Source organism: Calliphora vicina, chromosome 2 (assembly GCF_958450345.1).
Source record: "Calliphora vicina chromosome 2, idCalVici1.1, whole genome shotgun sequence".
In the NCBI taxonomy this organism is placed as follows: domain Eukaryota; kingdom Metazoa; phylum Arthropoda; class Insecta; order Diptera; family Calliphoridae; genus Calliphora; species Calliphora vicina.
Window position 1 is genome coordinate 46,128,550 of NC_088781.1, and position 27,681 is coordinate 46,156,230.

At 31.1% G+C, this 27,681-nt stretch overlaps 4 protein-coding genes across 4 annotated transcripts; 3 read left to right on the top strand and 1 right to left on the bottom strand.

Annotated features, from left to right (window-relative positions):
• Window positions 1–367: 367 nt before the first annotated feature.
• LOC135950153 (BOS complex subunit TMEM147) lies at window positions 368–1,595 on the top strand. The gene is made up of 4 exons (XM_065499681.1): window positions 368–547; window positions 613–754; window positions 860–1,081; window positions 1,147–1,595. Exons 1-4 carry the CDS (start codon window positions 471–473, stop codon window positions 1,393–1,395), a joined length of 690 nt encoding a protein of 229 aa, XP_065355753.1. The 5' UTR covers window positions 368–470; the 3' UTR covers window positions 1,396–1,595.
• Window positions 1,596–2,241: 646 nt separating this feature from the next.
• Window positions 2,242–5,414, bottom strand: LOC135950431 (uncharacterized). The gene is made up of 12 exons (XM_065499974.1): window positions 5,269–5,414; window positions 5,028–5,206; window positions 4,615–4,690; window positions 4,413–4,557; window positions 4,189–4,354; window positions 4,091–4,134; window positions 3,938–3,986; window positions 3,678–3,741; window positions 3,262–3,621; window positions 2,766–3,099; window positions 2,546–2,705; window positions 2,242–2,466 (listed from the first exon to the last, which is right to left on the bottom strand). Exons 1-12 carry the CDS (start codon window positions 5,412–5,414, stop codon window positions 2,348–2,350), a joined length of 1,842 nt encoding a protein of 613 aa, XP_065356046.1. The 3' UTR covers window positions 2,242–2,347.
• Window positions 5,415–6,887: 1,473 nt separating this feature from the next.
• On the top strand, window positions 6,888–8,799 carry GMF (Glia maturation factor). The gene is made up of 3 exons (XM_065501726.1): window positions 6,888–7,023; window positions 7,388–7,481; window positions 7,800–8,799. Exons 1-3 carry the CDS (start codon window positions 7,021–7,023, stop codon window positions 8,117–8,119), a joined length of 417 nt encoding a protein of 138 aa, XP_065357798.1. The 5' UTR covers window positions 6,888–7,020; the 3' UTR covers window positions 8,120–8,799.
• A 1,459-nt stretch (window positions 8,800–10,258) lies between these two features.
• Window positions 10,259–27,452, top strand: Su(dx) (Suppressor of deltex). Its single transcript, XM_065502524.1, has 6 exons — window positions 10,259–10,495; window positions 14,362–14,616; window positions 14,685–14,827; window positions 20,342–22,500; window positions 25,808–26,006; window positions 26,083–27,452. The coding sequence occupies exons 2-6, from the start codon at window positions 14,448–14,450 to the stop codon at window positions 26,350–26,352; spliced, it is 2,940 nt and encodes a 979-aa protein (XP_065358596.1). The 5' UTR covers window positions 10,259–10,495; window positions 14,362–14,447; the 3' UTR covers window positions 26,353–27,452.
• Window positions 27,453–27,681: the final 229 nt, after the last annotated feature.

Sequence of the window (27,681 nt, forward strand, 5' to 3'; positions counted from 1 at the left end):
ACGTGGTATAACAGCTGTCAACACAATGGAGAATTGTGACAAATAATTTAAGTGATGCTAACTTTTTGTATAGAGGGAACAGCGAAAAGCTGCAAATACAAATTTTAGAATATTTTTTTAATATTTCTACTCCTAAGGAAATATTACCCCCGTATGACCCTTTTTAAAATGACAAAATTAATACTTAACTGTTTTTAATACAAATCTTAATTTAAAAATTAATAAATTTATTTGCTACGGTTTCTAACCATTTTTTATTAATAAGTGCAATAATATGGCTACTCTATTCGATAAATGACATTTCTTTTTTCAATTTCTCATTCTCCCATACTTCATCACATCTTTCTGCGGCCTGCATAAATTTCATTGAAACAAAAAATTCTAATTTTTTTTAACCAAAATTTTAACGACGTGCCAATTAATGAACAACTAATTTAATTAATTAACCATATAGTAAAAATATTAAAATAATGACTTTATATCATTTTGGTAATTGTTTAGCACTGGTTTATGTGCCATATTACATGACCTATAAATACTCCGGCTTGTAAGTGCTCAAAAAAAAAAATGCAAATTCAATTGAAAAAATATATAATAAATTATTTAATTCAGATCTGAATATGGAGCCTTTTGGAAGTGCATACAGGCTGGCGGTATATATGTGTTTACACAGTTGTGTAAAATGTTGGTTTTAGCCACGTTTTTCGACTCGGATTCCTTAAGTAGTACAACGGGAGATTTTAATTTTTTGGCTGTAAGTGTGTTAGTTACTATTTGGAAGGGGAGGGGGGAAGTGTTACTTTTTTTTATCTTAAGATTAAAGCTTATCTGTTTGTGATTTGTTTAATTATGTTTTTAGGAATTCTTACGTTGCAGTGTGGATATAGCTGATTTATTAGGGTTTGCTTTGATTCTATCACGCATTCCCGGTAAGGGTCACAGCAAATTAATAACAGCCGGCTTAGGTTGGGCTGCTGCTGAAGTGCTTTTATCAAGAGGTATTATGCTGTGGGTTGGTGCTCGAGGCACTGAATTCAGCTGGATTTATATACAAAAATGTTTAGAGTCAAATGTTTTACTGGTGAGCTACAAAATTCCGTTAAAATAATTATTTGTTTTACAATTCTAGTTTCATTTATTTAACAGATTCAACATATAACCACCGCTACTTTGGTTTGGTTATTCACCCGTCATGATTTAAATAAGGCTTTGAAGCCTTTGGTTACTATTCTATTAGTAGTCACCATATTCAAGGGAGTTTGGCTCGAAGGTCTCTTAAGCGTATTGACTTTTGGCCTTTGGTCGTCTATTGCTGTTAAGGCCTTGATCTCCTCTTTGATAGGATTCGTCACCTTACACGTTTATTCAGGTTTAGCTCAAAAAATTGGTATTTAAGTTTCTATGTTCCATATAAATATTTAAATTTTATTATTTGTTTAGTTAAATGAAATAAAGCAATCGATTTTTCCAATTATTACTTTAAAAAAATGCAAATATATTCCGTAAATTTTAAAAGTGTTAGAAAATATGTATAAAAAATACTAAACAGTATATAAATTAGAAGAAAAGAAATAAAAAGATAAGTTTTAAAAGAATATTTTAGAGTTTCTGTTAAAATTTGTGTATATAATTTAAAATAGTTTTATCACGCAATGCAGCAGCTTAAAAACTATTTAAAAAAAAGCTGCCACAAACTAACCATCTGTGTTAAATGGCTAAGAAATAATTGAACATGGGTAAATTTTCTAAAAAAAAATTTCAATTTAAATTTTCAACCAAATTATTTTAATTGGCTACTTTTCAACCGATCTTGCTGATTTCGCAGCCAACAAATTTTTAACCCCAAGAACAGAGTACACTAAAGGTATAGCGAAAATAGCACTCATAGCGAAAATACCATGAATAGGTTAGGTTAAGATATCTTAAAGAAGGTACAAGATATGACAGAATTTACCCTGAATTCAGTTTTTTTCTGAATTCGGGGTAAATTCTGATGTCAGATTCGGTATACCCTTGTCCATGGGTCTCGACTTTTTTTAATTTTGTCAGCCTGTGTTTTTAATAGCAAAATGCTCAAAGTATCTCTGAAATATTTATACAAGTAGTAATCAGATAGATCATCTGGAGGATGAAAATTTGATTTTTATTATTTATTATAATTCAGTTTGAAAATATACAAATATTTAAATCTAAAAAAAACAGGTTTACATAAGAATATGTAAATGTATTAAGAACTATTTAACAAATATAACTTTAACAATATCTTAAACTATGTATATAGAAAACAAAAAACTTAACAATTTTAAATACAAAAGAGATCTTAAGGAAATTGCAGGAAAACAACTTCTCAATATGGAGGAAGATTTTTTGTTAATCCGCTTTCTATAGCTTTGCCCATTAAAATATTTTGTAAGGCAATAGTTTTAGGAAATTTTGTTAGAAACACAAACTGTTTTTTAGATAAATCTGTGAACAATAACATTTGTGTGTGTGTTAAGCATTAACAAATAAAATTTGCCAGATATAAAATTAAAATTATACTTACTTAAAAGAGAATAAAATCCTAGAGCTCTATCAATTTGATTTCCGGCTAACTTGAAAAGTGTTGTTGCCGCAATTTCATTTGTTTCATTAAAACGCCACATGTTTAATAGATTTATCATTACACCATAAGGGCGCCACATATCATGGCCATGCGAATTCAACTACACATATTAAACGAAAATTCTTAAAAAATTGTATTCCATATTAAAAGACAAACATACCGGCTCCTTAATGTTAGGGGTTTCTTGATTTTGTATTTCTTGATTTATATTGTAAATAGCATTGTTATCAGCCATTACATCTGTATTTAAATATTCATCAAGTTTATTTAAATCAGCTTCTGGCTGAGCTGCAGACTTCTTTCTGCTTCTTGATTTATTTGCTTTTTGTAGTGCAGCATCTTTGATACATTTCCATTTTGGATATATTTCAGAAGCCCATTTCTCGTTATAGTTGATTTTAAAAATATCACGTAGTAAATTTAAATATTCTCGTTCAAATTCTTCTCGTGAAACATAAATCTTTTGTTTTAAGGTTAAAGACAACTTTAAGGATCTGGGGGAGGGAGTTAATTTCATAGGTTGTAGTTTTAAATAAGGGCTAATCAATCAGTAGGAAAATATATCTGCATTCGGTTTAAAGAAAGTTTAAACTTGTGTTATTAAACGCACAAAATAAGGCGTTTAAACTTTAAACCTGACTGAAATCAAAACTTACCTTCTATTAAATCTAGTTAATAGTTCCAAAGCTGTTAGGTACTTTTTAGCTTTATATGTTTTTAAGATTCTTGTTCTAACCAATTTCTTTGAAAGTTTGGTATTCTTCATTTCCTCTATATACTCCGATGTATCAATTTTGGTGCACTCATCAATAATTAATTTAAAATTTTTCTTTTTCATTCCTAAACCTTTAGATATTCGATTAATCTCAACATCTGGTTCCGGTTTAATTCTATTAATCTCAATGAAATCATTGTTACCAATAACATTTTGTTGTAAAACATTTCCAGGGGTCTCTATATCTTCCATAAATTCGTTTTCAGGAAATGTATTGGTATAATTTGTGGGAGTAATAGATCTAAAAGTTGGAATAATATTAAAATCTGATTGTTCAAAAACCTTGAAAAAGTATACCTTTTTAAAGGTGATGTTTTTAATGCGTTTGTTGTTAGTGCTGCAGTTTCATTGTTTACAGATTCTGCAAAGGAATTAATTTTTTTAATTGAATTTCACAAAAATATAATCACTCAAAAATTTAATCAATTCTATTACAAATTAATTCCATTTTGAATTATTCGACGATGTACGAATCGAATTAAGATTTTAGTGAATTAAGCTCAAATTGAATTAATTCGATGATCTGGTACCAAACATTCAATAGTTCTTTAAATTACCTTGTATAACACGACTCTGTTTAATGGCTGACTCCTGTGTACAGGTTGACTTGAAATTAAACAAAATAAAACGTCCGTTTGTCAGTTGAAATCAATTTTTTTTGAGCCTACACATATTGAAATTGGCTGCTAATTATCAATCCTTCTACTTACCTTACGTTTCTTTGGGGTTTTCTTAACATTAAAACTAGAATTTTCTGTAATAAAAAAGAATAAAAAGTAACTATTTAAAAAAATATATATTTCCTAACCTCCAAAAAAATTTAAAAACTCTGCAATTTCTTCGTGAGTAGCTTCTCCAAATCCACTATCTTCATCTACTACATCTGGCGTGCACTGTATTGTAGCACTAATTTCTCTTATAGTTATCTCTCGAATTTGAAATTGTGTAATTGAACGCGAAACAGTTTGGGAAGACTTTTTACAAAAGAAAAAAAAATAAATTTAAAGTTGTATTTAAAACTAATTGATTTACCTCTCCCAGTGATTTTTGCATGGGTTCTTGTGTTAATTTTTCTAAATCATCCAATAGTTCAGAATAGTTTGTAGAAAAATATGACTTATCAGTAGATTCGGTTAATGTGAAACGACGTTTTTTAATAAGTTTTTGTGACTTTAAGCTGTAAATGTTTTTTTAAAGTAATAATTAATAATTAAATAAATTTGTTAGTACCTACCTTGATTTTCTTTTAGAGGCTTCCAAATGTTTAATCTCGTAATTGCAACTGCGCGTAAGTAAATCTTGAGATAAACCTTAATTAAACGGGAAAAAAACAAGAGTTTCAAAAAGTTTAAAAACGTATTGAAGGATTATTTATACTGTTTAGTTAAACAAGCAGATCGTTTAAGCCAAATATATAGAAAAACAAGTATTTCTTCTAGTTTAAACAAGAAATAGATATTCTACATCCGAAAAACTAAGCCTCAATCAATCGAGCTAAAACCAATGTCAATTGAAAACAAAATAACTCGTTTGTATATTGTTTATTTAATAGTTAAGAACTAAATCAATTCAACAAACAGTATAAAAACCTTTCCCACATTAGAGTATTCTGTACACTACAGATTTTTCAACATAACCTCAACTTACGAAAGAGCGTATTGACCTGTTGCTGGTATATTTTTAATGTACCAAACCATATATTGGAGAAATCACGAAATGGTATATTGGATTCCCGAACCACACATTGTTTATCTTCATCTTCGACATCCTGGGAAGGCTCATAATTTGTGTTTTGGTTTTCGCTTAAAGCCAACCATAATTTTTCACTAAAATATTTTGGAATGAAATTAAGTTAACTATTGCTTATGTTTAGTTTTAACATAATTACCAAGTTTTTGCAACATTTACCCTTTCTATATCGTAATTTTTTAATAATTTGGTCAAACCTTGGGTGCTCGACACTCCGGCTTGCCAACTGGGTGCAAATATATCAGAATCATGTTGTGGTATTATCAAAGATTGGCTAAAAGACATATTCTATATGGAAAAAAATATACTTTAATAACAAATTAAAACGTTAATGAAGTTTATTACATATTTACAGGAATATAAACAAATTTAAAAAAAAAATTACGTTTTATGCAATACAGGCGCCAAAAAATTTGCACATTAATAATGTTGCCAGATCATATTTTATTTTCCCCTAAAGTTCAGTTTTTCTTTAACTTTTAAAAAAATTATATGGGCATTTCCACAAAAATGTTCAATGTGACCGAAAATAAAAAGTTTCATAATCAAATGACTTTTTATCCGATTATATCTATATGCATGTGTGATTGTGCAAAAGTATGAATGTGTTGAGTTTTTCGAACTGCTAAGAAAGTATAAAACATTAAAATTTGTGACTTTGAAGTCATTATACAATGTTTATTGCTAATATATCGGAAACAACTAATCAAAAAAAACTATATTTTGCTCATAACATAGTGCTACAGATATGCTATCTAAAAATGTAAATAACAATACAAATTTGTCAGATTTCATTTTTTTCACTTTGCTTTCTATACCGTGGAAATGGCCATATAAATATGTATTTTTTATTTTTCTCCTAATAGAATGAATCCCACAAACTGGCAACACTGCAGAAAAACTAAACAACCTGACATGGTTGTATATTTTTAGTATCAAAACATTTTCACATTTGTATTTTTAAGTATTAATTCCAGCGTTGCCAACTCAGTAGTATTAGCACTGTTTTTAGTGCTTTTTAAAATTTTCGACGGGAACAAATATTGAGACAGTGCTCGTTGCTTTTAAAATAACGAAAATTAACTCCAACGATGTCCTTTTCGAAACCAATTACAGAATAAACCTCATAATTTCTATTCAACATGTAGAATTTTGTGAAAAGTGTTTAAGAAATTGTGATTTTTTTAATTGTGTTTAAATATAGTTTGATTATTTGTAAGAAAAATTTAATTTTATAAAATTTTATGATACAAATTAATTTATCCATAGGTTCGGTCGAACACATAATGTCGAACTAATAAAGTACGTTTTCAATTATACATTTCCTACAAAGCCAAACAAAAGTTAATTATAAAAAATTAAATCGAAATATCTAGGACAACAATAAATTAATTTCTATTTTATTCAAGAAACAAATAATTAAATTTAATTATTGACGATAAATTAATCTATGTTGATTTTCAAATAAACTTGTAAACTATAGAGAAAAACTATTAAAAATTAATTATTAATTCATATTGTAAAGTATCAGGGGTGGATAAAGTGTGATTTAATTTCATGAAAATTATATATATTTTTGGAGCTTTTTTACAAAAATTACGCGTTTGTTTTCATAAGTTCAGTGCTTTTTAAAATAAAAATGTTGACAACATTGCTGAAATCAAAAACCTCAGCGGCGTTAAATTAAATCTAGCTCTGACTTTGTAGTTATTAATTTAGTAAGAAATAGAAATTGTTGGTGCGGGAGGGTTTTCTTAGTGCTTTATGCATTTTTCGTGTTTTTAATAATATTTATAAAAGTTTTCATATAAAACTTGCAAAAACGTTTTCCTTTAATTAAATAAACCTATACACGGTTATATTCCAGTAAAAAAAAGAAACCTTTATTACAATGGTGAGTTGAAATGTATATTTTAACATAATTTATGTATTTTGCTTCTGTATCCATGAATCAATTTTTTGTAGTTTTGTTAAATGACTAATTTTATATGTTTTCATTTAATTGATAAGGTGTGTTATTGTTTTGTATCTACAACCAACAAAAAAAATCTTTGTTTCCTTTTGTCTTCTAGATTCTTTGTGTGTATGTTTTTTTTTTGATAAAAGCCGATATTGAAAATAGTTTTTGTTATTGTTGTTGTTTTGCAGTCTATTTTATTGTTATTGCTTTTGCTTCTGTATATTTTCCGGTTTCTTTTACATTTATTTTTTTTGTATTTGTTCTTGTATTTATTAAATTTTGTTTTTGTTTTTTACAGGGTGATAGTAAGATTTGTGATATAAGTGATGATGTGAGAGATGAATTAAAGAAATTTCGTTTTCGCAAAACTACAACCAATTCGGCTTTAATATGTAAGTATATTCTATATAACAAAAAATGGTTTCTTTTTCCGGCACACCCCAAAAATTAAGAATTATATGACAATGTCATGGTAGCCGGAAATATGAAAACATTAGTAGAGTTCAATATTAAATGCAACCGGCAATGCAATGCACATGCAAAATTTCATATTAATCTATTAAAAAACTCTAAATTTTATTTTATCAATGTTGGGAAGACAATTTGCTCTAAATATTGAACACATATTGTATAATAAATTATTTTTAAGTACGAAAATGATTTATTGAATAATGCTAAACCAATTAAATGAATGTATTTTTATTTAACAGTAAAAGTTGATCGTGAAAAGCAAATGGTCGTACTCGACGATATGCTAGATGATATTTCGCTTGAAGAGCTGCAAGAACAACTGCCAGGTCATCAGCCTCGCTATGTTATTTACACCTATAAAATGATTCATGACGATTCGCGCATATCATATCCAATGTGTTTTATATTCTATACTCCACGTGACAGTCAAATTGAATTACAAATGATGTATGCTTGCACTAAGAGTGCCCTGCAAAGAGAAGTAGATCTTACTCGAGTCTATGAAATACGTGAATTAGATGAATTGACCGAAGAATGGCTGAAAGAGAAACTCAAGTAAAACAAATAGTACAAGATTTATTTAAAAAAAATAAAGAAAACAATTAAGTATAATAACAACAAAAGACAGCCAATAAAGCAATATTTTATAAAATAACAACAATATATAACTATACATATGTATAAAATGACCTCCATATACCAACGATTATATACCAAATTAAATTTTTTCGTAAAATAATTTTATATATATGGCAATTTTTTTATATTGTTAACATTTAAGTTTTACTACTTTAATGTAACTACATATTAGAAAAAAAAACAATTTCAGGAATTTTATTTTCCTACTTTAAAAATCTATGTATGTATTATTTTTTATTGGGTATATTTAATTTCACTCATTTAATATGATTTTCTTTCTAATGTATCAATTATTTCAAGATTTTTATTTTAATTTAATTGAACTGAATTACTTTGTTCTCTCTATCTACAACTCAGTGAACAAAATACTTTTTTTTTTGTAAATTTTCTATTTGAAAAATATGATTATAATTTTTTTTATTTAATTTGTTTTTTCATTAACGACAGAAGCTGAGCTTGCCAAATTTTTAATATTAATAAGTTTTTTTTTAATATTACAAAATTTACAAATAATTATAAAGAAATATGTATTGAAAAATAAAAATTTGCACTTTTATATAATTTAAATGAAATAAATAATATATTAATACAAAATAATAATGTGTTTTTTGTTTTATTTGTATTTATTGTCTTCAATAATATTATTTATTTGTACTATCAAGAGTACATTTATTTTGCCTCAAAAATAAATGCAAACTCAAAACTAGAAATAAAATTCCCCCTTTTTCCCAACATTAGGATACTAATTACTGTGAGTTATGTATTTTAAAGCCATTAATGAGTCTAGTAGAAAAGATAAGATATACATTTTATATATCGCTGTAACAACGTCATAATTAAAAAAAAGTCGTTTCAAGAAAAAAGGGATTTGAATGTTTCATTACATTTTACTATTTCTTCAATAATTTTTCAACAAATCATGCGATTTCAGAAATAAAACCTGATTTAAATAGTAGATATTAATATCTTTCTAATCTGTATTTAACCCAAATTTTTACTTGTCAAATATACGAGAAAACATGAATTTTATTTTGACGTTTACAACGAAAAAACACGCTCATACAAAAAATAATTTACTTTTTTTAAAACTGATAAAACTATATGAAAGGCTAAATAAAGGCGCATATTTTGTATTACTCAGTTCAAAACACCCGGATTTTGAGTTATGACGTTGTTGCAGCAAATGAGCGATATAAGGAGTAGGAAATTTTGTCTTCTTTTAAAAAATATATAAACTTTTTAAAAATTAAAAAATTCATAGATGAGTTTTTGCTCTTAAAAAAAACCATCAATTCCCATAAACTTAAAAAATCCCAAAAATGTGATTTTTTTAGTAATACCCATTGCCGGGGTAACAATCTTGTTGAGGTGGGAGGGTTTACTGGGAGGGTAGCTGGGATTACAGCTATGGTTTTCAGGGACGAATGAGAACGCGTCTGAGATGAGGGTCTTACCCTAACGGAGGTTCATGCCAGGATAATTGAGCATGAAGGTAGGTTAGGGTTTGGATGTGGAAGTTATTCTGGAATTATCGAGAGACTCTGCTGGTGAATCGAGTACCATTCAAAAATTCAAGGAGATGGCTACATTACATTACGGTCGTTTAACCCAGCCGTTACTTTAAATAGCCAATTCAAATATAACGAACTATTGTAAAAAATACTACTCTACCAACACTGTTCTTTTGTTATCTAAAACGTTCTTATCTAAATTTTTGCTGCCTTTTTAATTTCACAATGTTCCATTCCACAACGTCGCACGATAGTCATAACAACTTTGTTATGGCAACGAACTAATCGACAAAACGTAATTTACAAAAATTGAACAGTACTGACGGAAAAATTTTTAGTCAAAATATTTTCATAAAAAAATCAAATTAAATCGTTAATATAATTAATAAAACCGGTGCAAACGTAAAGAGAAATATATATTTAATAAAATAAATAACGAGATAAGCTAAAAAATCTGGAATAAACAGCAAAAATAAAGAAAATTCCGATAACAATTTGAAGTGTAATATAGTTGGTAGAAGAAAAAAAAGTGCAAGACAAGTATAAGAAAAAAGAAGAAGAAAAGCCCAACAATAAAAAAAGTAAAGAAGGCAAGAGCAGAGCAGAGAGTGCAAAGTGTAGTTAACGAAATGGAAATAAATTTTTAGAAATTCCAAGAAACCTTTTGTTACAACTCCTGTTTATATATTTTATTGTTTCGGTTTGTTTGATTTGGAAAAACAAAAGTTTTGTTGCAAATGCAACGTAATCAATATTGTCGTTAGAAAAACCACAACAAATCAATTGTAAGTTCTATTATAAAGTTTTTTTTTTGGTAAATCTATAAGCAATTTGTGTATAGTTATTTCGTTTATCATTATTTCTTTCTTGGAGGACGACCTTTGCCTCAATATGTTTTATTTTATTTTTTTCTTGCTTTCGATTATTTTAATGTGCATTAACAGTTTTTGTTGTTGCTTTCATCGTATCGCTTACGTGTTGACAGAGCATTGAAGTAGTGCAGTCTTAAGTTGGGCTTTTAAATATTTTCTAGTTTTATATCAGAAAGCATTAACAGGTAAGGTGTATACCGAAATGCTAGCTTTTGTACAAATAAGTAAACAAATGTTTCTACTCCATTCTAGTTGTGTTCTAAAGCTAATAATTAGATTTACTTTCAAAATATTCCTGAGATACCTGATTGCATTCTCCATATAGCTAGAAAAACCGTGACCTTGATGTCAAGAGGCCAGGGTTATTGTTAATTTTCTTCTAGTTGTGCTTATTGTGGGTTCATTATCACTGATAAAGATTATTCTGTAATTTATAAAACATTTCATTGTCATTCCACTTTCTTTACAGTCAGTCAGTCGTTTCGTGTACTCTTTGTCAGCTGTTGATTTTTCAATTTTACATTCTTTTGCCTTTAATTAATTTCTTGTAGTAAAGTTTATTTTTCTTGTTCTTTTATTACAATTATTGTTGTTCATTTTACTTTTGTAGTTTCCTTTTGATAATTATTGCCTCTGCAACAACGATAATAATGAAAAAAAAAAGAAAAACATTTGTTTATCCGGGGGGGTTTTTAATTGTTGTTCTTTTCGTTTTCATACATTTTTGTTGTAGTCGTATGACCAGCCAGCCAGCCAGCCATTGATATCGCATTGAAATGATGAGTAATTCATTATTAAAACGTTATTAGTGTAAAAAGTAATAATAAAAATAGAATGCACTAATTTGGTGTATTATTAAAGATTTTTGCAAACCATAAGTAAGTTTAATAAATGTTAATTTATTTTAAATTTAATTATAATTCAACTATATCTCCGATATTTGACAATGTTATATATCCCCTTACCTTTCAAGGTATACAAGTTAAGTCAATTCCTTTGCTACGATTTCATCTCGGCGAAGTTGTAAAATAATTTTCGAAATCTGTAGTTTAAACAAGAACCAGATTAAATGTCTTAATCTTCGTTACAATAGCAAATCATATTGTTTATTTTGTGTTGAAAGTGTTGAATATTATGTCTATTAGGGTAGTCTCCAAAAAAAGTAGTAGTTTAATCGAAGCTGGATCAACAATCAAAAGCTAATTTAGTCAGGCTTTTTTCTTATATTTGTTCCAAAAAATTTACATAAAACCTTTTATTTAACTTGCAATGTTTGTTTGTTATAATATTATGTTCGAAAATATGAATTTATCTCCCAAAAATTTATAAAGCTGTTTATATAATCTCTAGATCATGCACAAACCTGACGACAATGCAAAATTATGTTCGAAAATTCGAAATTAAATTCGATTTTATGTTAGACATTTTTTTAACGATGATAAAATAATCTCTAAATCATTGGGATACTTAAAAAAATAATGCTTTTATTTGAGTCGAATTTATTACAATTTCCAACTTAAATTTTTTAAAAAATAATTAAAAATTTTCTTGAATTTTAAAAATTCAAATTTATATTCGAAATATCATGAAAAATATTTTATAGGTACAAAGCCGCTTTTCGAATACCAATAAATCCGAAATTTTTAAAGTTATGAGGTTACGCGACATATTAAAATTAATCCTATAAATCTTTACAATTTAGTATATACTTTCCATTATTACTTTAATTGTTTAAATAAACTTCAGATCAGAATTCGAAAATCCAGAACTGGAACCAAATGTATTAATAATTTGGGATGCTTTCTATCTAATATTCAAAAAGCTTTCAAATTATATAAAAAATATTTCGAATCCGATAACAAATATCAAAGATATGATCAAATTAGCGTTTCAGAGGCACATAACTCGGAAAATATGGACCGGCGACAAACAATTTTTTTATTTTCAAAATCACCTTCCTACCCCCTATTGCAAGGTTTGAAAAATAAGTTGAATGAAAAAAATTTTCGGCGAAAAAAATATAAGCCCTGGATCCGCCCTTATCATGTTATTTAGGGGCTTCGCTTGGATCGTTATAGATCCAGAATATATATATTATGTGTATGACGTAAAAAATGCGGGATTTACAATAGGTGGCATATTTTTTGAACGCGTGTTTTGTTTTTAATAACTTATGTATATGAGATTTTTCAGCGTACATATCTCTCAATTATTTTCACTTAGTTATTGAACATTATAGTGTAAACAACAAAGTTTTTGTTTGCTTCGAAAGCGTCATATGCGGGAAGATTTGCTTTACTTCTTAAATTTGAAAAAAAGTGCCGCTGAAGCACACCGATTGCTCACCAAAGCTTATGGTGAATTTGTTCCATTGGTTTCACCAAGCGAGAGATGTTTTGTGCGGTTTTGAAGTGGTGATTTTTATTTATTTAAAAAAAATGCTGTACGCCTATTAAGGCCCACTTAGCAATTTTTAACACACAAGACAATGAAAAGATTGAAGACCAAGAATTGGAAGCATTACTCTATGAAGATTGTAGTCAAACTCAACGAAAGCTTGCAAAATTATTGGAAGCTATTCAATTAGCTATTTCAAAACGTTAGCAAGCAGCTGGATTAATTTAAAAGCAGGTAAATTGGGTACCATACGGACTGAAGCCGAGAGACCTTGAAAGACGATTTTGTATGTTCAAAAAAATGTTTGAACGCTATAAAAGAAATGAACCGAATCGTTACTTACGTTGAAAAATGGATCCATCACAATAACACGAAGGGTAAGAGATCGACACCAAAGCCAAATATCCGGAGAGCTATTGTAATTATCTGTATTTGGTGGGAGCAAGTGGATCCTATTTATTATGAGCTTCTGAAATCTCACTAGACCATCACAGGGAACATGTACCGGACGCAACTGATTTATTTGAAGCGAACATTGGCCGAAAAATGCGGCCAGACATGTAATATTCTATCATGACAATGCTCAGCCACATGTTGCAATACCTGTTAAAAAGTATTTAGAATGATGTGGTTGGGAAGTTTTGCCTTGCCCCGTCCCAATACTATTTGTTTCGATCGATGCAGAACGCTCTCTCTGGGATACGCTTTACTTTGGAACAGAGAATCCGATATTGGCTCGGAATCCATATGTTCTTAGAAAGATGGTAAAATGTCATAGCTAACAATGGCTAATACTTTGAAAAAATGTATATTGTTTCAAAATAAAAGTTAAAAATTAAAAAAATCCCTCATTTTTAAGTCATGCTTCCAATACTACTTATATGATGAATGAAATTTTCACTCACGCTGAAGGGTATACAAAACGGTAGAATTTTGTGAGGATTGTTCAGCATGAATTAATTTAAAAAAATCTTAATTTTTTTTCTCGAAAATTCTGAATAATTCGAATATTCTAAACGAGAAAAAATACTGGAATGCAGAAACACATCTATACAGACGGGGCCACCCTACTGTGGCAAATGTGCTGATGCGATTAAACCAGTAAAAATAATTTTTTGCTTCAATCTTATCTTAACTATATTATGTACTTAATACTTAATTTTAATGGTTGATATAGAAATATGTACATATGTACATATTTTTGGCAGGCAATCTTATCTTAAATTGTTTATAAACTCTACTAAAATGAAAAGCCAAATACAGACATATTCTTTAACTATATACTTAACATTTTCACTTCTTTTGCCCTTATTTAATTTTCTGTTTTAATATTCATAAAAAGAAATTCAAAACATTTTAATTTACTTGGCTATTTATTATAGCTTTATATTTCTTACAATAGATATTGTACACAAATCAATAACTATTTACTGGGGTCCGTAGACGTATTTGAACTTTTGACATACCGATGGCCACCGGCAATGCATTAGCAGCGGCATCCGGAGGACTTGTAGCTGCATCAGTTGCTTCTACGGGTGATTTAGGGCCTTCTTTGCCCACCTTAAGCAATGGCAGCTCCTCCATGGCCGCCTCAACACATCAAGGCAATCAAGGTTATCATCAATTAAGTGTGACAAGTAAGTGCATGTTTTGCTATAAATAGATTTACTTTGCTAATTTGTAACATTTGATTTTGTTCCCACAGTCGAAGAAGCGTCACTGCGTAATAGTGGATTTTTAAAGCCAAATCCATATGTTGAGCTGCTAATCGATAATAAAAGTAAACGTAAAACAGATTTTGTTAAAAACACCTACTTGCCGAAATGGAATGAAGAATTTACAGTATTGGTAAGTTAATAACTTTAAATCTAATTACAACTGGATTTGCTAAGAAAAATATTATTTCCTAGCAAAATAGTTTATTTTAAAATCATATCTGTTTTCATAATTATTCGAATTAAATTAGTATCAAAGTATTTAATCAACTTATTATAACATATTTACCTTAAATATTGACACATGCACACACTTTATTTTGTATATATTTAAATTTAGTTTGTTGAGCTCAATTTAATGTTGGCCTTTTTACTTAATAACTTTCCTGCCATTTACCTTTTCTTGTCAATTTTCTAATTGTTTGTTTTTCATGTTTTTTTTCCAACGTATTTTTATTTTGTTACCAATTTGTTGGTGTTGTCTGTCTTCAATGTCGTCAATTCATTTTGACGGGATTTTCATGTTAATTTTTATTTATTTGCATTAATGAACATATTTTGTGTTGACATATACACAACAGAGCCCAAGCTTTTGTGTTTGACGATATAGATTTTCATCTATATAATTTTGTTTTTGTTACTGATAGATAGGAAATTGATAATGTAATTTTTGTTGTTGTTGTTGTTGTTTGTGAAACATTTTAGGAACATTATTATTAATTGATAATAATAACTGCATTAACGATTTTTTGTTGTATATAAATGTGTTCTTTTTCTGTAGGCTTGGTCATATACATTTAGTGCTGCTTGTTAGTATTTTCTGTTTAGTCATCGTTTAGTTTAAATGTAAGCTCATTAAAAATATTCAATTTGCTAAAAACACATTTTGTTGTAATATAATATTTTAAGTAACGTTTAAAGGTGGTCTTATATTTGTTTAAAATTATCTTATTACCTTTCGATTTGTTTGAATAGCGTTATTTTGAAAATCATGTAAATTGTTTATTGAAAATTCCTGGCAAATTAGGCTAAATTAAATTTGTATTTCTTTAGTCAATCTAAATTTTTGGCATATATACTTTAAATTTTTTAAATTTTATGCACCCATGAAAGGTCAGTTTTAAATTAAAAACAAGTAAACAAAGAGTATTCGGTCAAGACCGACCATAAAATATCATACACTCAGTATATGAGCAAATTATGGACCAATCGCAAATATTCTATGTGAATTTAAGCTATGAATCTAAAGTTTTTGAAATAACTCTTCCATATATTCAAATTACCATTTAATATTTTATTTTTGTAAAATTTTATTTTTTTATTGCCTGTTTTTTGAGATTTTATAAAAAAATTAACGATTTTTGTGAAATTAGTTTTTTTTTTAATTAGAAATTTATTTGTGAAATTTGAGAATTTATAATTTTTTGACGATCATTTTTAATAAACGAAATTTTATATTTGCAATTTTTTAATTAAGAGTTTTTACTGAAATAAGATATTTTTTTAAAATAGTGATTTTAAAATAAGTTTTTGGAAATAATTTGGCTCTTTCTGAACTGGCCCATACTCAAAATATTAAAAATTATTATATTTTAATACAAGCTGACGCGACAGACGTTTTCCTATCCTAGTTAAATAAATGCTTGTGTTCGATTTGTGAATTTGTGAGAAACGGTTTGAAAAGGGTAAAAATGAGAGACAACGAACCTAAGTTTCGATCACTCGAGCTCCTTTTCATGATTAAACGCTTATTGGCCAAGTTATTAGGGAATTTAGATATTTTGAGTTTTTATATATAAACTCGATTTTTGTTAAGAAATATGAGTGATCACAGATCGAGCTTCTTTTCTTGATTCAACGCTTATTGGACAAGTTATTAGCGAATTTAGATATTTTGAGTTTTTATATAAAAAATGTATTTTTGGTCAGAAATATGTGTGATCACAGATCGATTTCTTGATTAATCGCTTATTGGTCAGAAATATCGATTTTTGGTCAGAAATATGAGTGATCAAAGATCGAACTCCTTTTCTTGATTAAACGCTTATTGGCCAAGTTATTAGCGAATTTAGATATTTTGAGTTTTTATATAAAAACTCGATTTTTGGTCAGAAATATGAGTGATCACAGATTGAGCTCCTTTTCTTGATTAAACGCTTATTGCAAAAGTTATTTTCGATTTAAGCTATTGTGAGTTTTTATATAAGTAATCGAATTTTGGTCTGAAATATGATTGATCATAGACCGATGTATTTTGCAGATGTATTTAATAAGTCGACGTATTAGTGGACGTGGACAATTTTTATTTATGTAAAAACTTTTGCGGACTAGATATATCAAAAAAAAGGGGAGTGGTCAATTTTACTTTCAGTAAAAACTTAAATAGGTTTGCCATGACCATTTAAACAAAAAAATAGCCAAATCGATGTAGCCGTTTTCCGATTTTAGATAATTCGAAAAAAGTGGGCGTGGTTAATTTTTCATTCCGTAAAAACCTAAGTTGGGCTATGACCAACATTTAAAAAAAAAATTTTTGTAAATCGGTGTCTACTGATGCAATTACCAACGAACGACATTTGATTTTTATTTATATAGATTCAAGTCTTGATTTGCATTAAATGTTCTTGTTCCCTTTATTTTTGAATGATCGCAAATAAAAGTTACAGCCTGGCCTTTAAGAAAAATGCGAAATTAAAAGTTAATCAAATTATTTTTTTTTTTAATTTTGATCACTTTTATGAGACTTCCATTAACTCTTTCAGCAAAAGTTTTATGAATATAAGTTTATAATCAAAACAATTGCATTTTTACTTTAATTTGGTTTCATATATTATGAAAAATAAGAACAAAATAGAAATACAGCTAAAGGTTTTTATGGAATAAGGTGGTTAGTTTATTAAGCATTAAAAAAATTATTTTTAATTGGCATTAAAAGTAATTATGTTTGAAAACTTATCAAACCAAACGAAATAGTTGTATAGGTGTGACATTCTCCAATTCTTTATATCATTTGGTATACCCCCACTCTCTGTGTAATCAACCGGATCTTCCAATCGACAAATTTTCGGCATTTTGATTCCACTACAGCAATTTGAGTAAAGTTACTAACAGAAGTATTAGCCAAATTTTATAGAGGTACATATGTCATCATCCGAATCAAAATCTCCATCATATTTTGACTGGAGCCCCGAAGGTATGTCACCGGACACCATCATCAGATCGAATTGCTCCTAATATTTCTGTTTTTCGTCGGGTCCAAGACTGCAGACACATTCCCATACATTCGAACAAAGTTTCTTTAATTTAATGTTAAAAAATAACATAATATTATGTGGATAAATACATTATATAATACCTGTTTCAGTCACAGTGGTTAGTAATCTAACCACTCTATTACTTAGGTTATTTATCAAAATTTGTTAGCACAATCCAACAAAACAAACACTAAATAACAACGTAACACTGAATTTGGTGAACAATAAACACTCTGACCTTTTATTTATCGAATGCGGGAAAACTTCTTAAAAAAACTGCGGTTTACAATATTTTCAACTTAATATATTAATCTAACCAGAGCAACCTGACGGCAAAGTTTTGCCAAACAAACTTAAACAATGACTTAAAAAGATTTAGTTGTCTAGCAAAATGCCATTAGATGTCACTAAAAATTATTTAAAGACTCTAGAAAAGGTGGTTAGACCACCAAAGTGACCACTAAACCGGAGAGTTAACCAAAAATTATACATCCCAATTCAATCTCTATCTAAAGTGATCAAGATTGCCTAATTAAAGTGTATCCCTTATTTTTAGTATCAACTTTCGATGTATTATATACAAATGAAACAATGAATTTTACCCCAAACTTTTGTCATTGGCCTAAGCAGTTTGTGGTTGAATCTCAGCCAAATTATTTGTGTAGAAAAAAGTTCTGACAGTTTAGAATTGATTACTAGTGATTCCCCTCTTAACGACCTGAGTTTAACGCGGCCAAAGATTATTATATTAGCGACAGCTGATAGTACTGTTACACCAAAACGTATTTTTGTATCAAGGTTGGCTTTCGCTACCCCTAAATCACCGAAATACAGCAATTACCGTTACATCTTAATTACCGTTACCGAAACAAAACAACGTTACATATAAAAAACAATTTTTCTATAAATAATTTTAAATTATGAAAATACAACTTTTTTATTCCATAACTGAATTTATTAAAATCTAGCGAAATTAAAATATAATGAATATTTTATTAAAAATTTAAATCAGTTTGAAATTACCGTTGTCATTAAAACGGTAACCTAAATAAGCCAAAATACGGAAAAAATGGGAAAGAAAATTATCATTTATTCACCATTCCGCTATCTCCGCGTCTGCCTCTAACGAAACAATCCTAACTAGTATTACCATAACCTTTTGTACCAAATATTCGGTCTCGAATTATGCCAAATTTCGGCGAAAAAACGAATTTCATCACTATATTAATTACACATTATGACAATTATGAATGTTCAGGTCATTAACTGAGGGATCCTTGTATGGGGACTAGGGATTTTTCAACATAGAGTATTTATTGAACTACCAGCTGGCTCCTTTCGTTTGGATCTTATCGTTTGTTCCACAGTCAGACAGACGAATAATGCTAGATCGTCTTAGAATCATTATCAGCCCAATTATGAATAAAAACTCCCCGGGGTTTTTTCCCTTTTCTCATTTTTCCTATTCAAATTCAATGGGAAAAAACTCCCAGGGAACAAACTCTCGGGGAATTTTTTATTCATAATTGGGCTGTATGAGAACCCAGAGTATATATACAAATATTTTTATGAAAATAATTTAAAATGTTTAATAGTGTTTTCACGCACTGTTGTTTTAAATACAATTTTAGTCACTTTTTGAAAATATTATATTTAAAGAATAACAAGAAAATAATCATTTAATTACCATGTATTGATTTTATTTTGTTTAAATTGTTATTCAAATAGAAAATATAGAAGGAAACATTTTTGAAACAATATTTACAATTATAATTTTGGACTTTTATATACCTTTTGTAATTTTAAAATACTTTATAGTACAGATTTAGCTTAAATCGGAGCTATTTAAATATTTAAAATAGGATTTATGTGGAAATAGAAATATGTGTAACCTTTAGATGTCGATTTAAAACAGATTTTGCAATAAAAATATATTTGAAAATAGTTTCATCCTTATGAATATATAGTTATTAATTGAACAATACCTATTTTATTGGCCAATAAGGATTTCTTTGTATTAATATTAAATAAATAAAATTAAAATTAATTTTTCTTTTAATATTATATTGCATGATTGTATTGTAATTTTTTTTAAGTGTTTTTAGCGTTAAATTACCATAGTTATTTTGTTTAAAAAGAAAAATTTTACATTTCATTACAACACACAATATTAAGTAAAAAAATAAAAAAATTGCTTCCAAAAATACCCTGGCTAACAGATGAAAACAGTTAAAAATCATTATTATTTAATTCTTTACTATCCTTGCAACTTTTGGTTTTGGCTTTCCTTCATGCACGATCTAACAAAAAAGAACCATAATCTCATCATCTCCATTAATTTAACAAACAAGAGAACAACAACCAGACAATTGAAAACAATTTATTTCTTTTAGATTACGCCCCATTCAGTTTTACACTTCAAGGTATTGGATCATTCTAGCTTTCGCAAAGATGCAATGCTCGGTGAGCGCACCATTAGTTTGGCTCACATTTTGCAACACTATAATGGGCGTTGTGAGTTTTTGGAAGTGAGTATGGACCTGTTGGTCACCTCTAAATCGGACAATCGTCAAACGAAAAGTGGTGAATTAGTGGCCATATTGAATGGTCTAAAATTGGATATGACCAATGTGATGATACAAAATGGCAATGGCTCGTTAATGCCAAATGCTGCAGGTGATGGGGCAAATGGTGCTGGAGCATCAGGCGCTGCAGCGGCTCCGGGTCGTACTTGTATGATTTATGGTGGTGTTAGGACACGGGTGCGTATGCGTTCAACGGGTAGTGTTAGTGAAAGTGGTGCCGTGGGCCCAGGTCGATCTCCTGTAGCCATGCAAAATGGTAATTTAGAACGTAGCAGTAGTTCGGGAGCAATGATACCACAAACTGGTGCTGTACGTAGAGCACCAAATCCTCCTAGTGGTACTTGGGATCCTCAAACGGCAGCAGCTATGGCTGCCCAACAGCAGCAGCAGCAACAACAACAGCAGCAGCAACAAATGCAAATGGCACAGAATCAACGTGTAAATGGACCTACGGCAACAGCTGCTGCAGCAAATGCACGTCCCATGTCGCAAATATATGCAAATGGGGCAGTGGCTGGTCAACAAACGCCAGCTCAACCCATGATGGAAGGTGCCGTGGGAGGTATGTTACCCGTAGCTGGTGCAGCAAATGACCAACTATCCATCATGGGCAATGGTTTGCCGGTTTCAAATGTAACGGACCAGCAATTGCAGGCTGCACAGGCAGACGATGAACCACTGCCGGCTGGTTGGGAAATACGTTTCGATCAGTATGGTCGCCGTTACTATGTAGATCACAATACACGATCAACATATTGGGAGAAGCCCACACCACTACCATCCGGTTGGGAAATACGCAAGGATCCACGAGGTCGAGTGTACTATGTGGATCACAATACACGCACCACCACTTGGCAAAGACCGAACAGTGAACGCCTAATGCACTTCCAGCACTGGCAGGGTCAGCGCGCCCATGTGGTAGCACAAGGTAATCAAAGATTCCTCTATGGCCAACAACAGCAGCAGCCCACAGCCGTTACAGCTGCACCCACTCAAGACGATGAAGACAGCTTGGGTCCGTTGCCGGACGGCTGGGAGAAAAAGGTACAATCGGACAATCGTGTTTACTTTGTAAATCACAAAAATCGTACAACGCAATGGGAAGATCCTCGTACTCAGGGACAAGAAGTTAGTTTGATAAATGAAGGACCCCTACCGCCAGGTTGGGAAATTCGCTATACAGCGACAGGAGAAAGATTCTTTGTTGATCACAATTCCAGACGTACAACCTTTGATGATCCCCGTCCGGGTGCACCCAAGGGAGCCAAAGGTGTTTACGGTGTACCTAGGGCCTATGAGCGCAGTTTCCGCTGGAAACTCTCACAGTTTCGTTACCTTTGCCAGAGCAATGCTCTGCCCTCACACATCAAAATCACTGTTACTCGCCAGACCCTTTTCGAAGATTCCTACCATCAAATAATGCGATTGCCAGCCTACGAGTTGCGTCGTCGTCTCTACATCATATTCCGCGGTGAGGAGGGCCTCGACTATGGCGGTGTATCGCGTGAATGGTTTTTCCTGCTCTCCCACGAGGTACTCAATCCCATGTATTGCCTTTTCGAGTATGCCAACAAAAATAACTATAGTCTACAAATTAATCCCGCCTCTTATGTAAATCCCGATCATTTGCAATATTTCAAATTCATCGGTCGCTTTATTGCCATGGCTCTGTATCATGGCCGTTTCATTTACTCCGGCTTCACTATGCCCTTCTACAAGCGTATGCTCAATAAAAAACTAACCATTAAAGACATTGAAACCATCGATCCCGAGTTTTATAATTCGTTAATATGGGTGCGTGACAATAATATTGATGAGTGCGGTCTGGATCTGTGGTTCAGTGTGGACTTTGAGGTCTTGGGACAAATCATTCATCATGAGTTGAAGGAAAATGGTGAAAAGGAAAAAGTATCGGAAGAAAATAAAGAAGAGTATATAACGTTAATGACCGAATGGAGAATGACACGGTAAGTGATTTATTTATAAATTTTCATTATTACTCTATAGCATCAGCTAAACTTGAAAAACTGATATAGATTTGACTAGATTTATGTACAAATTTATGTACAAAAGACCTAGGCAAGACATGATATTCGCTTTAATTTTTTTTTCATCAACTCAATTCTTTCGTACTCTAGAGAGAATCAAGCTGCTAGATAACTAGTCGCATGTCTAATTCCTTTGGGTTGGGGAGATTTACAATTTCTAATACCGATCTAGTTATACTTTGCTCCCGGTTAACAAAGCATAACCAGACAAGGCAAAAATTCGACTGAGAGCTGAAGTATTCCTCTCGTCGTTATTCGACCGAAGCATTTATATCGTAGATTGTATTTCCTAGTTAATCTTAGACGAGTGCAGAATAATTAATCTCCTCGGATTGCATCCGTAGCCTTTATTTATCTCGTTGAATTCTCCTTAGCAGACAAGAACATAATATCTATATTCGAAGCTTCGTTCCAATAACAACTCAATCGCATCCCGAAGAAGGGGTGTCTACAAGAGCAGTACACTTACACTCGGAGACCCACAGGATCCATTGTGATACCCTTTATAAATATAACCAAGTGTGAACTAGAAGTAAAAAAATGAAATTGGAGAGAAAAAGATAGAAGCCAGGTGACATAAAGATAAGTAAAGTGAAAAACCCTGTCCAAAGAAAAATGAGAAAAAAGGGCAGGACAGGTATTGTTGTTAGAGCAGCGTAAACAAGTTTACAATATTTAATCAGGCTCTATGTAGATCAAGTCCAAAGAATTGTGCTAATTCGACTGGGTGGGTTCATAAATCCTTTGGGTTCATAAATCCGTAGGGTTGGCTGGACAGTTGAATATGTGGAGGGTGTTATGAGGAACCTGACCACATGCTGGGCATAAGTTGAGGGCGGCACTTTAAGCCTGTTGCTCAATCCAGATCTTAGTTGTGCAAGAACGACTCATGTTTTACGCGGCAGAATATTCTCGGAATCTGCTATCGGTGGTGGGCAACCTGCAAGTACGACATTCATACGTTATCCTGCTACCGCGGAATTGATGGCGTCTCTATGAAGCTCTCATGTACGAGCTGCGATCGAATGGATCCTGCACATACCTCTGTATGCTCTCCTCGTATTTTCGTAGGTCCTGTCTGACATGCCTCAGGGGAGACTAAAAATGTGTGATGTCAAAGTTTGGATGACTCCTCCCGTGACATCCCAGAAGGAACTGTTCCTTGACCTGTAGAACATTAGTTTCCTCGTAAAGGCGGTGTCTAGTTGAGTTTTACCTCCTTCATTCAGGTGGTGAAGAGTGTTGCCGATGACTTCTTTGGTGATAACTGCAGGATATGTGCAGTGAACAAATTGTTTTTTTCGTTTAGATAACCATTTACCAAACCGCAACCTGTCGCCAATATAAAGCAGTCATCCGCATAGGTGATTACCTCCAAACCCTGTGGGGACATTAGGAGTTTAAAGAGGTAGAGGTTAAACAGGAGTGGCGACAGGACCCCGCCCTGAGGGACTCCTTGTTCAACTCTACGAAATTTTGAGCGTTTGTACCTAAACTGCAACTCAAATTGTTCACTATCCATCTCTTTTAGCATTGTGAACTGTAGGATATCTTGCAGGAGTGTTTAGTGACTGACAGTTTCGAAGGCCTTCGACAGGTCATGTGCCACTAGGATAGTCCGTTCACAAGGCCTCTGCTGATTTAAGCCCTGTGAGATCCGAGTGAATATCGCGAATAATGGTGTAGCCATTGACCCATTTTTCAGGTATGGGGTATTATTACGATACTTACTGCCAGGTTAAAAACCGTTGTCAGATACTTGATTCCCCGCTCGCCTAGGTGTTTTAGCTTTTGTCTTTGAAGACTAAGCTGCGGCTTCTGCAACTTCAGTTTGCGTGTTCGATAGTAGAAGATAATGTAGTTTGCGAACAATACTGCTTTTCGCCTTGCCTCTCGCGGGGTGCGCAATAATTATCCGGCAAATAGCACGCGCGTTTAGGGTCGGATATGGTGGTATCTGCAAACTTAATCACGGCCCTATCATCTTTCATTGTCGGGTTGGAGAGAGACCGACCTGCAGTTCTTCAAATGATTCAACCTTTTGTTTCGCTTGTCCTCATTTACCAAGCTGCTGATATCGCGGTTAACTGGGCGATTCTAGGGTTGGTACTTCGGATGTCATCACACTTATCTGCGAGTCCACCTGCTTCTGCTGGGAAATGCGGTCTTACTACGGATATTCATCTGAATCGAGCGTCTGATGCGGTGACAGTTTCGTGCCTCTCTCTGCTTTGTGTACATTGGAGGGAATCGGTAGACCATTGAAAATGCTGTCGATAAATTCTCTGAAGCCATGGCAGTCTGATTTCTTTTTATGTAAGTTCGGCATTCAGACAAACGATTATAGGTAAATGGTCTGATCCTAGTTAATTAACTACACGCTATGGTGATATCTGGCGAACTAGCGAAATTACCCATAATCCGTGGGCATCTTCATTTAGAGTGCAGAAGGTGGATTTATCAATCTGTTCCTCCAGCGCCGCTCCTCTCTGGTATTCCCTATGATTTGAGTGCCGGAGTTGATGAGCGTTGAAGTCCCTTAGGAGCAAATGTGTATCACCATCCAATAAGATCCTAATTAAATTTATGTAAAATATTGTGCTGGCTCAGCGAGACATAGCAACGGTTTTAAGTGCCCGGAATATGGTGGACCTTAATTGTGCTAAGGTTAATCATTTATAACAAAAATACAATCATTTATAACAAAAATACAAACCCCAGACTGAAAATACGACGTTTTTAAAAGATTCTGAGACAATTGAATAAATTGTCAGGGGGACTGGTTAACTGCTTAAGGTGCCCTGAGCATGGTATCTGTAGAGTATACTGCACCAACAAAAATACAACCCCAGACTGAAAATAAAGCGATTCTAAATAACACTGGGAAAATTGGATATATGATCAGAATTGTACGAGCTCTGGGAAACGGGACAACGGTTCAAAGTGCTAGGAACTCGTTATCAGTTGATAATACTGCACCAACCAGCCTTTAATTGTTCTAGGGTTGATCTTGTATACCTCGGAATTAGTTTCTGTCTATCCGAGATAACAGAGGGTTCTTAATTTAGGATATTGTTCCACCTGTAGCCATTAATGGCTTTGTGGTGACGTAGTTTTTTCTATCTGACATCGATCTGACTATTGTACGACTAACAAACTGCTGATGTAAGAGTAATACAGATTACTGTGCAAAATTTTAACCTTAAACCATAATTTATTATTTCAGTGGTATTGAACAACAAACAAAAACCTTTTTGGAAGGTTTCAATGAAGTAGTACCACTCGAATGGTTAAAATATTTCGATGAACGTGAATTGGAGTTGATACTTTGCGGCATGCAAGATGTGGATGTAGATGATTGGCAGCGTAACACAATTTACCGGCACTACAATCGTAATTCAAAACAAGTTGTATGGTTTTGGCAGGTTAGTAGGATTTGAATAAATTTGAACAACTTATTTTTTAATAAAATTTAATAACAATTAATTGTCTGTGCTACAGTTTGTACGTGATACGGATAATGAAAAGCGGGCTAGACTTTTACAATTTGTCACTGGTACTTGTCGTGTACCGGTGGGTGGTTTTGCCGAACTAATGGGCTCGAATGGTCCACAGCGTTTTTGCATTGAGAAGGTGGGTAAGGAAACCTGGTTGCCGCGCTCACACACCTGTTTCAATCGTTTGGATTTGCCACCATACAAGAGTTACGATCAACTAGTGGAGAAATTAACATTTGCCATCGAAGAGACTGAAGGCTTTTGCCAGGAATAGTTTGAAAACATTTTGGTATATTAAAGTTATAGTAATGAAATGTTTGCAGTTGAAGTGGGTGGGTATAACAATTTAGTAGGGGGTATTTTAACGAAACTTTAAAACAAGCTGAAATAAAAAAACATGGAAAAAGTAATAAAAAAACTTAAAAAAATCTTTTTCTATATTTCATTATTTATAATTTTGTTCAAAACAAATTCAATTCAATTAAATTACTTTTAAATTATTTCGTTTAATGACATTTGTGTGCAAATACTTATTTAAATAATCATGTTGTAACTGTTATAATTCTTATATTTATGTTTATTCATTTATTAATATGTAAATGATTATGTATTTCTAAAAGAAACCAAGAAAATTTAATTGTTGTAAAAATGAAATATTGCAAAATATTTTATTTCAAACACTTGCATAAAAGAAACTGTTTATTGCAATTAAAAATTAAAAAAAACAAACAAACGTATCATTATTTAATCACACTTATACTTAATCTATATTAACTATTTAAAGACATTTTTGTTACACATATTTCTATTGCTATAGCTTTAAAAAAACAAACAAACAAAACAACAAAAGAAAGAAAATACATAAATAATTCGTTTAACTATAATATTTTAATATTTTCTTTGTACATGTATAATTTTTATTGTAAATATTTTATTAATTTTCTTTAATTTTTTCTGTTTTCCATTTCCTGATTGCGCTTGCAATCAGAAACTTGTCCATTAAATAAAACTAAACTCTAAAACTTAAAACCTAAAATTTATTAAGAATAAAACAAAAAAAAAAACTAAAAGAACATAAAACTTAATATATAAAAGAAAAGATATCGTGAATGGAAATTGAATACACCGTCATTAAAAAAATATATATTAATAAATAAATAAAATTAGTTTATATTGTTGTTAATTAATTAAACGTATTATAAAAAAGAAAACAAATATTTAGTGAAAAAAATAACTATGTTTTAAAATATTTTATCAAAATGGAAAATAAAAAACCATAGAAAAAAAAAAACGCAAAAACAAAAGAAATCAATCACAAGGGTATATAAAACCAATTATAAATAAATGATTTATAAATTAGAATGTCTAACATAATGTTTTTTTTTTATTACTATTTTAAAGGTTTTAAAATGGGTTAATTGTAAGTTGCTTTACTGATAAGACCAGATCACTTGTTGTGAATGATCAAGCAAATATTATTTAGGCTGTGCCGAATTTAATCGATCGTCATCGATTTTTTTTACATTTATTTTCACACTGTTTTCAATATCAATACTTTTATGGATACCACTATTCTATAGACATTTATGTATCACAGATCCAT

Coding starts and splice junctions, on each gene's coding strand:
- LOC135950153 (XM_065499681.1), top strand. CDS start 471: ATGACTTTATATCATTTTGGTAATTGTTTAGCACTGGTTTATGTGCCA. Junction 548..612: donor ACCTATAAATACTCCGGCTT/GTAAGTGCTCAA, acceptor TATTTAATTCAG/ATCTGAATATGGAGCCTTTT. Junction 755..859: donor GAGATTTTAATTTTTTGGCT/GTAAGTGTGTTA, acceptor TTATGTTTTTAG/GAATTCTTACGTTGCAGTGT.
- LOC135950431 (XM_065499974.1), bottom strand. CDS start 5,414: ATGTCTTTTAGCCAATCTTTGATAATACCACAACATGATTCTGATATA. Junction 3,622..3,677: donor AAAACATCACCTTTAAAAAG/GTATACTTTTTC, acceptor TCCAACTTTTAG/ATCTATTACTCCCACAAATT. Junction 2,467..2,545: donor AGGATTTTATTCTCTTTTAA/GTAAGTATAATT, acceptor TATTGTTCACAG/ATTTATCTAAAAAACAGTTT.
- GMF (XM_065501726.1), top strand. Junction 7,482..7,799: donor AACCAATTCGGCTTTAATAT/GTAAGTATATTC, acceptor TTTATTTAACAG/TAAAAGTTGATCGTGAAAAG.